Source organism: Kogia breviceps, chromosome 2 (genome assembly GCF_026419965.1).
Source record: "Kogia breviceps isolate mKogBre1 chromosome 2, mKogBre1 haplotype 1, whole genome shotgun sequence".
Classification (NCBI taxonomy): domain Eukaryota; kingdom Metazoa; phylum Chordata; class Mammalia; order Artiodactyla; family Physeteridae; genus Kogia; species Kogia breviceps.
Window position 1 is genome coordinate 151008322 of NC_081311.1, and position 17053 is coordinate 151025374.

The 17053-nt window shown below is 34.7% G+C and overlaps 1 protein-coding gene across 6 annotated transcripts in view; it reads right to left on the reverse strand.

Annotated features, from left to right (window-relative positions):
* Window positions 1-17053, reverse strand: part of PDE1A (phosphodiesterase 1A) — a 349210-nt gene that overhangs the window by 257023 nt on the left and 75134 nt on the right. The window contains exon 1 of one of the 6 annotated variants that reach the window (XM_059054589.2): window positions 16021-16477. The exons of the other annotated variants lie outside the window; for them this stretch is intronic. Coding sequence (XP_058910572.1) covers window positions 16021-16073 — 53 coding nt within the window. The 5' untranslated portion in view covers window positions 16074-16477. Of the gene's footprint in view, window positions 1-16020; window positions 16478-17053 lie in introns of those variants that run through there. 6 annotated transcript variants of the gene reach the window in all.

The following is a 17053-nucleotide window of genomic DNA, read 5'->3' on the forward strand; positions in this document are numbered from 1 at the left end:
CAACAGATCTTTGAGATATTAGCCCATATTATTGCATGTATTTTTGGTTCATTGTTTCTCATTGCTTTATAGTATTCCACTCAATGTACTTATGCTTTCTACTGTTGAAGAGCACTTGATGGTATTTTATTTTAGTTTATTACAAATAGTGCTTTTAAGAACATGCTTGTACAGGTCTTTGATGAATATATGATATATATGTGCTTGTCTTGGGTAAACACCTAGGAGTGAAATTTCTGGGTGTACATATGTTGAGCTTCAGTAGATGCTATAAACAGTTTTCCAAAGTTGTACTTATTTTCAGTCCCACCAATCATGTATGAGAGTTTTCATTTCTCTAAATCAATGGATTCTCAGTTGGGCATGATTTTATACTACAAGGAATATTTGTTAATGCCTGGAAATCTATTTCTCATCACAACTGGGGGTATATTACTGCCATCATGTGGGTAGGGGCCAGGGATGTTGCTCAACATCCTATAATGCACAAGACAGTCCCTTGCAACAAAGATTTGACATTGAGGCTGAGAAACTCCGCTCTAAAACCTCAGTAGCCTTGGGTAAATTTTTGGTTTTCACATTTAGCCATTCCAGAAGGCACATCATTGCATTTCCTTATGATTTTAATTTGCATTATATGACAACTAAATACAGTCATTTTAAAGTTTGAGACTTGGTCCTTAGGTGGCAGTCCAATTCAGGTTCCCAAGAAAGCTACTTCAAACTTCCACCCTAAACTAAATAGCCCTCTTTATTTATTAAACCTTTGACCCTAGAGCATAGGCTCTGAAGTCAGGTGGACCTGGCTTTGATTCCAAACTTTTCTACTTAAGAAAGTTATTTAACCTCACTGAACTTCAGTTTCTTTATCTGTAGTATCGGGGTATTAATGCCCACATTCTAGTTTTACTCTTACTATTAGATACAATAGGTAGGTAAAATCCCTGGTTCACAGTAGATGCTCAATAGGGATTATTACCTTGGGATAGAAGCATAAGAGATGCAAAGAAATTAGACTAGAAAGAACACTGGATTGAGAGTTAAGACTTGTGCTCTAGTCCTGATTCTGACCTGACTCTGTAGTTGTGAGAACTTGGTCAAAACATTTAATGTCTTAAAGTTTTTTGTTTATTCATCTATGAAATAAGAGAGTTGCACTAGACATAAGGTTTTTTCAACCTGATCATTTTATAATTCTATAAACGTGACAAAGCCTCAGTCATCAATAAGTTTATACTAAGGGAAGATAAGATATGCACAAATAATAAATTATTATACCAATTTCTTACAAGTATGCTCAGAAATACAGAGCTATGAGGAAAAAAAAGTGTTACTATCATTAAAGCACAAGAGAAGAGAAGCTTATTTTTCCTGGAAAAATCAGGGAACACTTCATGAAGACAGTAGCATTTGAATTAGGACTTGAAGCATGGACTTGAAGAGGACAGAGAGTAAATTCAGAAAGGAGATGGAGGAAAGGCACTGAAGTAGAGGAAGCAGAGTGGACATAAGCTCAAGAAGGGAAATATAAGACAGTCCTAGGGGACAATGAGTCATCCAAAATGATTGTAGCACGGGATTTGTGAAAGGAGGAAGGAGATGAGGTAAATGAACAGTAGGTATAAAGTGTTTGGAATGCCAGAAGAGTCAATATGTCACTTAGTTGAAAATGAAGGGTCATTGAAAATTATGGAAGAAGGTAGTGACATAACCATGACAAAGCTCTAAAGAATAATCTGATAACTCTAGAAACAAGGAACTGTGAAAGGAAGGGGTGGAGATTAGAAGGTCAATTTGGAAAATATAACATTTTAGATGAGGGGGAAAAGGTTTTGGAGTAAAAAGTCACAAAGAAAAGAAGAGAGAAATGTATAATTTTCTAAGGACATAACTGAAAGGACTTGATATTTGTTTTGTTATAGAAGATAAGAAGTAGGGAGGCAACAAAAATAACTGCGATTTCAAGTCTAAATGGCAAGAGGGAAACATTTTATGCTGTCCTTAATAGCTGTCAACAAAGTAGCTGGGCTTAGGCTGTTCGTCTAAGCAATATTTCTCAAATGACAGTTTACTGGAGATTTTAATATCTTTGTAGATATTTAACACAAAGATTTCCACTATCAATTTAGGAAACACTAAATATATTATCCTCTTAAATATTTGCATTTTACATAAACATAATAAAGTTCTAGGAAATAGTGTAGTAATGTGTGTAAAACTATTAACTCTCATGGGGCACTAATGTTGCAAGAGACAAGCACACATATGCTCCTGAACTTACTCTTACAGAGTAAGTATGTGTTATAATAAATCTCTTTGTGACAGATTAGTATCAGGTATCAGGAGGTCATTCAGGTGAAACATGTCTGAGATGGGAAGATATTGTCACTCTGGATAGAGCTGAGCTCTACAAATGTAGATTTAGGAATCACTTAACAGAGAAGAAAATTGAGATTATGAAAGGAGATAGTTTTGCAAGAGACTGGAGAAAGTAATGAGAGGATGTGGAAGCAGCAGGCAGTCTACATTTTAAAAACTAATAAATGAAAGAAAGAGAGATTGAACAGTAACTTGACGGAGTAGAAAATCTAAGGGAAAATTATTTTAGAATGAGCTCTTCAAGTTACTCGATAAGTTATGGAGATGTCACCTAAACATCCTAGTCTAAGACAAGTCTTAAACATGGAATTCCAGATCCTTCCCTTGGCATCTGAATCTTTAAGGGAAAATTCAGAACTAATACTCCACCTGGAAGTCCTAAGGCCATTGTCTCCTCAGAGTTAAACTCACAGCTCTAAGGTGGCCTTAAATGTTCTAATGTTTACACTCGGAGGTAGAACACCTCAGGATAACACACTAACAAGCATAACCATTAGTTTTCTGAGTAATGCTAGGCATTCTGGGGTCTGGCAGCAGAGGAGGAGGAAAGAAAAGAGCAGAGAGTGGGAAGGAGCAACAATCATATTTTTATCTAGACATTTATGAGATAAACAAATTAAAAAATTAGATGTAAGCTAGAGTCCTTCACTAGTGCAGCATTGACATAGCCTCCATTAAATGGGGCTAAATTCCCAACTGCGCTAATAAGAGAGAGGAAAACAATGTGTCAATAGGTAAGAAGAAGGATTAAGCAGAACAAATTATCCTGATGATATACATCGATGAAAATTATTCAACTTTAACAATTCAACTTCCACATGAGTTTGTCTAAAAGCTGGTATACAGAATTAATAAGAATTTTTATATAAAGTTTAGGTAAATGGTTATTTAGTAACAACAGCTGTTTAAAATGTAGTCAGAATGTAGTCAGAAAGTGTTTTCCATTGTTTAAATAAGCAAATATCAAGAAATAATGAATCTACTCTAGAAATGGAATGTATTTTAAACAAATTTTTCTTTACCACCCTGTACCACAAAACCAAATATCTTTTTAAAAAATTTTATAAATATTTGATTCTTAAGACAGAAAATAGCCTTGTAAGGGCACTGTATTGTTTGCCTAATAGAATGTGGGATTTATTTTCCCTCTAAAAAATAGATTCTTAGTATAATATTTTAGAAAAACTATCACAATAAAGAAAACAACTTTTTTTAAACATCTTTATGGGGTATAATTGCTTTACAATGGTGTGTTAGTTTCTGCTTTATAACAAAGTGAATCAGTTATACATATACACATATTCCCATTTCTCTTCCCTCTTGCGTCTCCCTCCCTCCCACCCTCCCTAAAAAAAAAAATCTTTAAATAACAAAACATGGGAGTTCTATGGCACTCAAGAATGACCTTAAATACATTAAAATAGAACACCATCAAAACTGTAAATTTCAAGCATTTTGAGTATTAGGATATTTACCAAAAGTAAAGCCTGAAAAGATTAATAAGGTGGCAACTGTCAAATTATATTTTAAGCATTTCTATTAATGAATCCATAATGAAGTCACAGTGAATGTTAGTTCTAGTCTTACACAATCTAAAAGTCACATCCTTCAGTATCTGCAAGGGTCTTCCCGCTACCTTGGAAAATGCAGTTTATATTATGGTAGAAACAAATCTCTTCTGTTTAGAAACACTTTCAAAGTAACTGCCTGAACTTTACCTTTCTATTCCTTCCTCTTTCTTTACTTCTTCTAGAGACAGTATTTTATATCCTAAAATTCCTAGTAAGGGCCTCATATGTGACATGTCAAACCTATGTTTGTAAAGTCCTCACAGAAATCATATGGCGCAGAGGACACATAGAAATTTACTTTTGCTCATTTTTTTCCTTTGCTTCACCTCCAGAAAAGAAAATTTTCATGTATGTCATATGTATTAAATAATTCTGAGTAGCTAAAATTTTTTTAAATGATTCAGGTGACTTCGTTGGCAAGTGAGAATGTGTTATACCTCTAGGAATGATTGTATAGCTGCCCTGACATACACATTAAGGTCTCCTAACAGTATTTGTTAGGAAGGTGCAATCTGTAATAGAAGCCACACTTAACTGCTTGTTCTTAATGTCAGTACTCTTCAATGTTTCTTCCTCTGACTTGCTGTGACCCCTTGAGCCTCAATTTCTCTCTTCACCTATGAAATAGGGATCTATATAGTTTTCATTCTATTTCATAAGGATATCATGTGAACAGATAGTATAACAGATGTAAAAATATTTTTTAAACCCTTGATATGGGATTCTACACAAGCATAAGCCATCATTATTCAAAATGGAGTTATCTGTAGATTGAACAGTCTACATTTCACTAAGCATGAATTTAAGGGCAATGCTTTTTTAAAAAAAGCAAAAGAGTTGGGTAAAATGCTGCCAAACTTGTGTGTACAGTGATACCTGGGTGTGATAATCCACACATAGCTCCCATCTGTTATTTCTTAATTTGCCCTCAGCTGTTTCAATAATGTGACTTTGTTTATCACTTCTCAATCTTTTCAAAATATTTCTTTTCCTTTTTTTAAACTCACACTATCACAGTTATGTAATAGAACATTAACTGTTCTCTCAACTAGGCAACATTTTTTTGCTTAAGCTTCTCTAAGAGTAGATAAAAAATGTTAACTATGGAGAAATTTCTTGGGGTCAGGCTATATTCTAGGTAACATAAGAAAAGAAATAATTAAAGGATGAAAACAAGACTACCCGAGAACAAAATGAATTTCAGAAAAATAAAGGAGACATTTTCTGAAAAAATTTAGGGGAACAAAAATGTGTACTTTGAAACATTAATTTCTGGATACTAAATACTAATAAGCATTTATAGAAATAGAATAGGATTTGGGAAATACTGGAGTAAACAACCTTATTTTACTGCACAAATTCTAATATTCCTTGTAAATCTCTAAGAGGAGAATGAGTATGACAGGCAGTATTTTCCAAACTTATTTGATGTTTTGTTCAGAGTATCTCGGGGGAATAGTGCCCTATGATGAAAAAGCATTTTGGAAATACCAAGCTCACGAGTTTGGTTCATCAGGTTTGTCGGTTTTAACAACAGACCAGATGGGTGACAGCACATATTTACAAAATAAATGCAGTATGGCCCTTGACTCGCTAGCCCTAACCAAACTTTCAGCTACACATCTTTTCCACACACAGAAGCTCAGCTCTATGCTGGCCATTCAGGAATTCTCCCTATTGGCAAAACTCTCCCAAACACTTCATGCACTTTTGTATTCCCATGCCTTTGCTTATGCTATGCCATCTTCTTGATGTCCTTTCTTTCTGCTACTTGCCTGTCAAAAGCCTATGCACCCTTCAATGTTCATCCTCAAATGTTCCTCCCTCTTCTGTCACTGTCTTTCCTGTGTGCTTCTCTTTAAGGCAGTAGTTCTCAAACTTGGCTATACATTTGAAATACCTAGAGAGTTTTAAAAAAACACTGATTCCTGAGTCTCATCCAGCAATTTTGATATAATAGGTCTGAGATACAACCCTGGTATTGGGATTTTCAATTCCCCAGTGATTGTAAGACAGCCAATGCTGAGAACAATTGCTCTGGAGTCCATGGTAATTTGTCTCTGTACTTTATAGACCTACATCCTGAAAAAGGGTTTAAGATTTTTTAGAGGAGAAACTTAGCCCTCTTCATATGCACAGATCCCTTGTACCCATAGACATTTTTGAATGAAAAAAGAAAGTACTGTATGATCTCACCTATATGTGGAATCTAAAACTAAACAAAACAAAAAGCAAGCTCATAGATACAGAGCACAGACTGGTGGTTGCCAGAGGTGGGAGAGTAAGGGGAAGTGATATACTGCTTCACATAGCATATATTTTACCTATTTATTAAATTAACAAAATTCATTTCACCTGAAAAAAATTATTGGGCTTACATTTCCAATGTTGATGCTAATTTTATTAAAAGGTTTTCCAAACTACTCTGCTTTTCCATTCCTATTTTATGTAAATTATATCATAAAATAGGAATTTTATGGAATTTCTATTTTAAGGTAAAGGAAAGTGGCTCCCAATCTAGCTGTCAATCAGCATAGAAAGTGGCTCCCAATCTAGCTGTCAATCAGCATAGAACAGGGAGCATGAAGAAATAATCAAAGCTTTCTACTCCCAGACCTACTGAAGCAGAATCCCTGAAGTTAATTTCAGAAGTTTGTTTTATTTTGTTTTAGTTTGGTGTAGTTTAGTTTAGTTTAGTTCAGTTTAGTTCTGTAAGCTGCAATTCTAATGTCAGTAGCAAACATTCATTTTGTGAATCAATGATTTAAGAGAGAAATTTTATAATTTGTGGATTTTATGAAAACATTTACTCATTATGATAGTGTTTGGGAGGGTTCAGTAATAGAAAACAATATCATAAATCTATCCCATAAAAATAAATCATTTTTAAAAGATAATAATCATAAATCCCTAGGGATATACATTATAGATGAGACAAATATTATTCAAATGCATAAGAAAGTATTATTTTATTTTACTATTTATAAGGCCTTCTTTCCATGTCTTAGTTTTAATGGAATTGGAATCAAATTGCCCAAAATTATATACTTAACTATATTCAGCTTTTATTAAAATAACTAATTTTCTCAAGTCTGTTAGCATGACACTTGGTAAAAATCAATTCTCCAAGAGGAGTTAGGAAAGTATAGGTCATTATGTGTGTAATAGCTCATGTTTTAGGCAATTAGGGGAAACTTTTTTAACTTTAAACTTTTTTTAACTTTTTAAACCAGGAATCTCAGGCATGCTATAAGCCTGGAGTCAGGTAAGGCACATTTGACCCATCAGCCACCAAAGGGTCAACTAGACCTCACTATTCTGTTAATATATATTTTTTTCTGTTCTCCCTGGTCACTCAGAACTAACAGCATGAAAGAAAAAGTCAAATTATTGCTGTATCTTCAATGGCTGAATGAACTATGGCTGGACTAAAGAAAAGAAGAATCAGAAAGAGCATAAGCGCTTTCAGAGAGCACTAATTGTATTAATTAATGTGTTTCCTTTTATTAATGCCCTCCCCCACCAATTCTTGGCTTGGTCTTGTAACTTTCTGATTTTTCCAATGAGAAGTAGCAACTTGACTCAATCAGAGGCTTGAAAAAATGTGAGTTTATCCTTCTTTTCATGAATTCCTGTTATTACCGTGAGAACATGTTCAGTCTAACCTGCTGGAGGGATAAGAGGTACACATGGAGGAAACCCAAGTTGTATAACCAAGGTCCTCCTAGACCAGCCAGCTCACAGCAAACCCACCATCTGGCCACAGATGCATGAGAAAGCTTCATTGAGATCAACTGACTTTGGCACAGATCATAGAACCACTCAGCTAATCTACAGACTCATGTCATTTTAAGTCGCTATGCTTTAGGGAGACTTAAAAACAGTGATAGCTGACACAATTGTCTTCAGTGTTTGAAAGGCTGTCCTGTGAAAGAGAACATTTGGATCCTTCTTGTGCCAGTTCTACTAAGAGAGAAAAAGTTGTATTGATAGGAAGACAGATTTCATTTGAGAAAGTACTTTCTAACAAGTCATAGTTGTTCAAAGATATCAGCATTGAATTCCCTGATTCTAGGATAACTCAAGTTGGGGCTAAAATGAATGCATTTTATTCATTCAACAATTATATATTTCTTCATCTATTCCTTTAATGCTACAAAATTATATACCGACTATCAGTATAAGAATGTTGTGGAGTATATTGGTTTTCTCATTCTTTAACTGGTATTAGAAACAAGAGCCAAGTACCCACTCCTCTAGTAATCCTCTTGGATGTAGCTGCCAGAATTTTCATCCAAGATTTATTGGCCATCATTCACCCTAAAAATGGAGAGATGACCACTATGTGGACCTAAGGAAACAAAGTATTCATTCTATCATTCATTCGTTTTAAGGGTCACCAGCTAAAAGGCTTCAGTTGGATTTTGTTCAGTCTATCAGTGTTTTTAAAAATGTGAAACCAAATGTTTTGTGTTTTCCATCTATCACAGTTCCCAGCACTTCCTATTTCAAACATTTACAGTACTGACCTGGTCCCTTTAGGTATTCAAGTTTAAAGACTTGGTAAGTTCTAACTTATGACTCACATTCTACCAAAAGTTATAGGAAATACAGAGATTCAACATGGATTCCAGCCTTAGGAATCCTACAGTTTTGGAGGAGAGTTGATCCCCTTAAGTAATTATAATAGGGTGGAGTGAAACGTGCAGTAAAAGAGATGCAGATAAAATGACATGGGATCACAGAATTAGAAACAATTGGATGCAGCTGGACTGAGAAGCCAGTGCTTAATTAGTGGGCACATAAATTACAGTCTCTGTTTTTCTATTAGCTGTTTCTCAAAGACACCACCACTGGAATGGTTATAAGCATTTGAAATCTTCCTTACAGATCTCCAACAGACAGGTGGTCCAGATTATCACGTCCCTAATTTCATCCAAATTTTAATTTAATGATACAATTTAAAAGTAACTTGACCTACTACAATTTTCTTTTCCTTCTTTAATTAGGACTCAAAAAATCGCCACATTTGTATGTTAAAGACACAACCCTACTGTTCTTCATTACCACAGGTCTTCAAACAATTTGTTCCAAGCTCTCTGATCCTTAAAAACGTCAAATTAAATATTAATATTTTTAAAGTTGAAGCGATGATTTCCATAATAAAAGCCCATGACTTTCAATGCCTAAAAACAATTTGTTAATGAGTATATAATTAACATTTAAATATCTGTTTTGATGTAATAAATAACACTTCTAAAAATAGCATCCTAAGATCCTAAAAGCTAGAGTCACCAAAACACCAAAAATGGACACAAATTTGACTCAGAATTTACAGTTCTCCATAACAAAAAATATGACTCTAATGGAACAGGCTTGGGATGTTATAAAGATAACTCTGGAAGCTTTATAATCTGTTCCTTCAAATGCACTGTGACTTGCCCCCTACACTTCCAGCAGCTCCAATTCAAGAAACATTGGATTTTCCTCAATTAGAGATCAGGTCCAAGTGGCCTTAATCAAATACATAAATAAACTGAAGCTTTCCCATGAGAACTATCAGAATTATGTCATGTTGAGTCACAGAACCAAAGAGACTAGGTTTATAAATACTGCAGACTTCTTTAACCTTATTCTCTATAAACCTACAGGTCATCTTTAACCTTACTATTTTTTTAATTGCTATTATCATTATTTTTCATTGCTTTTTACCTAAAACTATAGGTAACAGGCTGATTATTCCAAATATAAAATTTTCCATATGGTATAAAACCGTAAAATTATCCCCACTAGATCATTTTACCTGCATAATCTTGATCTTGCTCATTTCAAATATTTCAGATCTTTGAAAAGCAGTTTCTAAATCATACTGATGTCCTAGATGGACGCAAACAGCACCAAGCACCTCTAGCTTAGAAAACAAAATTTGCATAGCTCCTGAGTGAGAGATGCTTTCCCATGTTTTAATCTATTCCTTTTTCCTGGATCATACCCAAAATTATTAATTATGAATTTAATACTTCCTCATGAAGTTGCCCTGAAGAATATATGCTTGTACCTTGTCTAAAAATATGCTAAGATTTTGATGAATAGTAGCTCTTGGTATTGTTACCACCTACTGCTGTTGCTGCCACTAGTGATGATAAGTTTATTGGACATAATTGAAATTTTTGTAAATTGTGGGTGAAATAATATCAGGAGTGAATTACTCACTTCCTGACTTTAAAATGTATGACAAATTACAGTTTATCTATTTGTGATGACCATTTAAAAATTAGAGCTACTTTTATCACAACTGGGGGAAAAAAAGGCACCACAATGTCTGATAGTTTTTTCCTTGATAAACATTTCCTATCTTACATTCAAATGTATTTGTTGTTTTACCCTGATCTTCGTAATTTATTTTAAAGATCAATTGTGTCTATTCCTTCCCTATAAGTCATACAATGACCTTTGACCAGCAGCAACATCTTGACCTAGACAACTAAAAGATTAATTTGTAATGAATATGTCTGTTATAAAATATATTTGTTCTTCTATTAGCATTGTGTCTGATAATGTCATAGACTTTAAATTCATATCACTATGTCTATTTTCCAGAAGTTTTTTTTTAACATCTTTATTGGAGTAAAATTGCTTTACAATGGTGTGTTACTTTCTGCTTTATAACAAAGTGAATCAGTTATACATATACATATATCCCCATATCTCTTCCCTCTTGCATCTCCCTCCCTCCCACCTCTAGAAGTATTTTTCACTTTCATAGCAAGTGGAAATAACTTAAATGTTAATTATGTTGTTCTATCAATCAATTCATTGTCACTTATGTAAAAATTATCATTTATTTAAAAAAAGCCCTGAAACTAAATTTCCAGTATATAACTATGTAGCCATTGCAAGTCAATTCATTTTCCTTTTTCTCTCTTTTTTAAGTAAATGAATTCACAATCTCTTAGAAACAAAAACTGGCAAAATATTTTCATAAATATAGTTATATTATATTTTGTATTTGATTTACATAGAGCTTTTTCTTATGAGGAAATACATTTCATAAAAGAAAAGGTATTTAATATACCACACTACTTCAACAGTTCACACTTTTTTTCCATGTAATTACTTTTCACTTTGATAATTTTATACTAAATACATTTCTCTCTAAAGTACACATTTTTTTTGTGAGAAGGTGTTAAAAAGAGACTTAAAGCACAGAATGTCATAAATAAATATTTATGAGACAAAAATACCAATGTCCTATAATGTATTACAATTTCTTTAAATTTTGAAGTGATTATTTTATATTATTTGTTCACATTTTCTATTGTTCCCAAAACAGTGAAGGAAATGGGTCTGAAACATGGAATAATTAACACCTAGAAAACTACTGTAAATCGGCAAAGCAGTCAGGTGCTCCACCTTATTACTGTCTAAAAATCAGTAATATTACTGATTACTTATTACTGTCTAAAAATCAAAAATGTGGTATCATCCCTGCATATTAGCAACTTCTGATCTAGCTTTGACACTGATGTTAATACACTGAGCATAAAGTGGGACTAAATAAAAATGATTACTCTCTAAAAGTTATATGATTTTAAATATGTAACAGATATTTTATGCTATTTCTCTATAAAGAATAGATCACAACCTAGAAATTAGAATTCATACCCAGCAATAGGGTACTAACCATCCCCAGTAGGTCCACAAACAAACAAAATTAGGACCACTTTTCTTTTCCTAGGCATCTCACTGATTTCTACATCTTCATGTGAAGAGAATATGCCTGCCAAAAATACACTCAGAATTCCTCTGCTAACAGACACTTGTAAAAATAAAACTTTGAAAAGACATAAAGAGAAGAAACAGCATGTTCTAAATGCTATGAAGAACCCAACATGATTTTCATTGGTCTTGGGCTCTGGCAGCCATTCGACTTTCACTTTATTGTCTCAGCTCCTGGATGCATAGACCGGTTCTCAATTCTAGGGCTGATGAAGAACTATTTGTATGATTTCATTTGTAGCTTTTTAGTGCTACTTCTAATGAGAAGTCACCCCCAAAATAACTTATCCACTTTTGAATTCTGAAAGAGGTTCAAAAGGTTGTTGGTTCTAAAAAACACTAAATAAGGCTTAACATGTGAGAAGAGTTTCAATTTATTTTTTTAATTCATTTTTCTACCTACTTTCAGAAAGAATTTGAAGCAACAAACAGAAAAAGAAAAGATGCACATACAATAGAATTTGATAAAATAAAATATCAAATCAAGTAGGAGGAGATAATTACAACAAAAACCCAGACTTAAACACTTCATGGCAGTGAAATTCAGATAAGAATTATTTTCACTGATGCAATTTTATTAGGAAAAACAGATTTTTCATGTATCAAAGTATAAGACTGATTCGTTCCCTGGGAATATAAAGTTCACTAAGCAATATGAGTATGCAATAAGATGGAAGTGTCTTCAGCAATTGTTTTACTGAAGTTACATAAAGGTACTTCATCTGAAATGTGCTGTAAATTGATGAATCTTTTTATACAAAGAGATTGTGATTACTAGAGATAAAACTGTGGTAATACAGAAAAAGAAGTTTTTAAAGGTCTAAAGAATGTGTGTATCTGAAGGCTCTCATATCGTGTTGATTCATATCTTGGATTTTAAAGATCTATGCAATTTTATTTTCTAACTGCTGAGGAACAAACTCAGTGTTGTTGATGGAAAACACATTAATACATGTTTTGTAATAGTGTTTCCTTCCTGGAAAATTACAATATAAAGCCTAAAGTGTCTCTCTTGAGTAAAGGGAGAACCATCTCTTCTTGGTACAAGTCTGAGTTGCAAGAACATCTGCAGGCAGAACCACAAAATATGTCTGAGATGCATCATTTATATATGCTCAGGGCTGAATAGTCTCATTGATCCCAAAGTAACATGTGAAATGCATGAAAGAGATCATATATACTCCCGCCTCAGCCATAAGAGAAATTCTGCCTTTGTTCCTTGCTTCACAGATCTGACATGAAAATGTATATCTAAAATTTCCATGATAGACTTTTAAAACATAGATTTAACAACCTAACTATGTGAAATGATTTTGGAATCAGCACTGTAGGAGACACATTCTTAGAGACAGTTTCTTAATAGCATGTAAGATTCCTCCCAGCCTTCCCAATAGCATACCAGCCATGGAATTTCAATATTCATCATCTCCTCTAAAAACCTCTCAACTAATTTTTTACACTTGATGGACGACTTTTACTATCTGAAATTTAGGGAGATCATGTTGATGAAAAATTGATATTAATTCAGTCTCAAAAATTAAATTTAAAAAATCTTGCTCTTATCTTTCTCAATTCACTTAGGTACCAGATTAGTCTGAAATCTGTCTTTTCCATTATAATTTCCCACAATGTTGTTATCTCTTTTTTGGCACCCATCATTGGCCTGTGCCATGGTTGCTTAGATACATACTAGATGATCTGCCTTGTAAAGGTAGGTAAGGTTTGTTTTTTGTTATCATGTCTGGCCTCACCAGTGCCATATCCCAGTTTATGGACATGTCTAGTCAACCAGAGAATGCCAGGTGAATTGAATTAAAGCTGTGGGTTCAACTCCAGAAGAAAGTAGCATGTATATAGAAATTTGAATGATGTCAATATTTCAGGTGTTCCTAAAATAAATTCTGGGCTGATCTCTCTTAAAGACTAAATTTTAAATGAATTATTTATAAAAAGCAAAGATACTTCACAAAATTTCTGTTAAACTTGTAAACTAGCACATATGAAACATTCTAGCACAGATTTGCTTACCATGTGGATTGAGAAACAGTGTGCAAAGCCCTTAGGAAGCGGGGTGCACACAAGCACATACTGAGAAGGAAAGGTCTGGTACATGGGTCTCTGACCAGAAAGGGCAGGCCTAGAAGGATGTCTCAGTGTGAAAGGCTGGACAGCCCAGGAAGAGCCCAAGAGGAAAAGGGAGCTGCGAAAGGAGGCTGACAAAGAAAATGAAGTGAGACATGGAATATGGGCCAAAGATGCCAAAGCCAAGCTTAAACCACTTCCCAGCTTGCCCAAAAGCACAACTAGCTATTAGAAAGCCCATGCTGCATTTTACTAAAGAACAGCCTAAAACTTTCTCTGAGGAATTACATCTAGTCATTTGGATCTTTTAAGATACTCTCCACCTCCCTTTTCCCTCATCACAATCACATCCTGATTAAAGCGAAGTCAGTTGTCAACATGCCAGTTGACCAATCACACCCCACATCTAGCCTTAACCTGTTTTCAGTCAGACACCCATTTCAACACTTACTTGAAATAATTGCCTGGGTGAAAGTATGTCCTCTTTGGTAGCTGTGTTTTCTCTTCTAGATCATCAGGATCATGAAGCAATCATTTGAATTTACCAAATTTTATTCTAATTATCTGGACAAAGAATCCCACGTTCCACAAAGGATCTGCTCTTTATATGACAAATAACAGAAGCACAGTCGAATTGCAATTCCCCTGTGAGTGGCACCTTAGCATATAATTTATCAGGAGGAGACAAGGATTTGGCATAAACCAATGAAAGATCACCTGCCACAAATTGCAACAGCTCCACAATGGAGTAATACACTAAAGTTGATGGCTAAGTGGATCTGATTTTTTCCAACATAACCTTGCCCTCCTGAACTTCTGAAGGTGCCCTCTTCAAGTGATGCCTCAGTGCGGTTGAGTTTGGAATTATCTGTGCAACTCTCATACCTCTTTGAAGTCACACATGCACTTGAGAGAAAACAGAAGTGAATTATGTAGGGACTGGAAGAACTTTTCCAGTCCCTGCCATAAGAAATATGGCAGGCGAATACACATTTGGGTGGGGGCATCATTTTGGATTTTTGGTTAAATTTACAAACGCATATTTAAGTAGATATATTATATGAAATCCATAATATAGATTTAAAAATATTTATCTTCAAAAGGTTTTAAAACAGATTTGGGCTAACATTTTGTTTTAAGCATTGCAATAGTATATTATTTGCAACCAATAATACTGTTGTGATGCTTAATCAATACATAAAATGGAAACATTTTATATAACTATACTCCTTGAGGCCCACTCTTATTCATTATTTAACAAACATGGAATATCAGGAATTCCACCCATAAACTTCTATCATCCTGTTGTTAATTCAAGATCAACAACCAGTGGCTGCAAATTGACTTTAACATTTAATATTGTTAACATGTAGTATCTTTGCTATATTTAAGATATTATCTGGGGGGAAACACAAATTTGTTACATAATTAACTTTTTCAAATTGTCTGTTTTAAGAGGCAGAAATTGTTTGTGTTCATTTTCTAGCTACTTTAAAATTCTTAATTCCCAATTCTGGATTCTAAAGCACATATCAGGTAACTAAAGAATCAGAGTTATAGAGTCAATGAAGAAATTGCCGCTCTCTTAGAAAAAGAGTGTCTCTCCCCTCATAATAAAACCTTGGCCCAATCCATTACACTAGATCTACATTCTGCCTGGCCCAAGATTCCACCCCAGCGTAAAATATCTTCTATTGCCCTATTGTTTCTTTAACTGCTATACAGATACTCCTGAACTAGTTGTAAGATGTACACACTCTAGTATAATAGCCATCAAGTTCAAATTTGTCTCCCCATATATTACTTCAAAAAAGTGTAGCATTCACAGCACTGAAATACTACTTCTGAGAGAAATCAGTTGAAAGAACCAAGCACAACATTTCCCATTTACAGAGCTATGCAACCACTAGAAACAGGGAGGGATTGCATAATGTTTCAGAAGTTTTTCCAGTGCTATGTCATTCATGTGCATAAAAAGCTAATGCAATGCATTTCTAAACTACATTTTGAAGAATTAATAAAAGCTTGGGCATAGGGTTTCAGAAAAGAGAAAATAAAAGGACTCCTTCGGTATGCATGAAATTAAACTTTAGGCACACTCTTTATTGCTTTGCTGTAGCTTAGTGCCAGAATTCCCAAGTTAAGTACGAAAAAGAGAAATTACTTTTCCTGATAGCCCTGGAGCCACCTAGGATGTAGCATGACTTACCTAAAGATGGGTCTTTGGAGATGTTTCCTCCTGATTGTGACATGGTCATCCATTTAAAGGTGAAAGTTTAACTTGTTCCTGGAAACCACTCCAGAAATCCAGGGAGAGAATGTGGACGCTTATCCTGATCTATTGTGCTGCAAGGAGCCCAGAAGGAAAAAGTAGTTTTCTCTTTCTCTTTTTGGATGCTCGAGAAAACTTCCCTGCTCTCTGCCAGCTGAGCAGTGTGTCCATAGAGGCCACATAAGACAGGCACGTTGGGGCACTCCCCCACAGAGCAGGGTGTGCAAAAACACCGAGTCACGTTGACATGGACAAGAGAAGTGCACAGGACCCTCAGGAACAGAACAAAACAAACAGAAACCTTCCTACCCGCGTGGCACCCAGGTAGGAGCTCCCTAGGTTATTGCAGCCATGAGAGCACTCCTTCCACATGCTGGTCAAGCTCGGAAAAGCTAAGTCCCTCCCTGTCTTTAAAACAGCCCGTTCTGAGGCTCAACTTTTTTCTTCAAAATAAAAGTTGTACAGCTGGTTCAGCAGTCCCATGTGAGTACCCTCTGAAAGTTTGTTCCGTTAAAATAAGAACTGTATACAAATTAATGAAGAAAGATGGACTCAGGCTGCATGGCTGGCTTTGATTTAAGAGATTATAATTATTTTACAATCTTGCTTTTATTCTCTCTGGATGAAGTGTGGAGACGACTCAACATTTTTGGCACTCATAACCTAATAACCTACACTTGGCTGAAGTCGAAGATGCCATTTCAACTGATAGAGACTCCTGTGAAGCTAGCTGGAGCTACAAAAGTTAGAAAAACAAAAATTTCTTAATTCCATCAGTGACATTGTACCCAGGTATCTGTACCCAAGGGTAGCTTTCCAACTAAGAGGGGACACTGCAAAAAAGATACAGAAACACACACACACATACAAACACAATTTTTAAGTCTCCCAAAACTCCCTGGGAACCTAAGGTTTTTATATTATACAATCGAATTTTAATTTATGAAAATAAAAAGAAACAAAAGTAGAT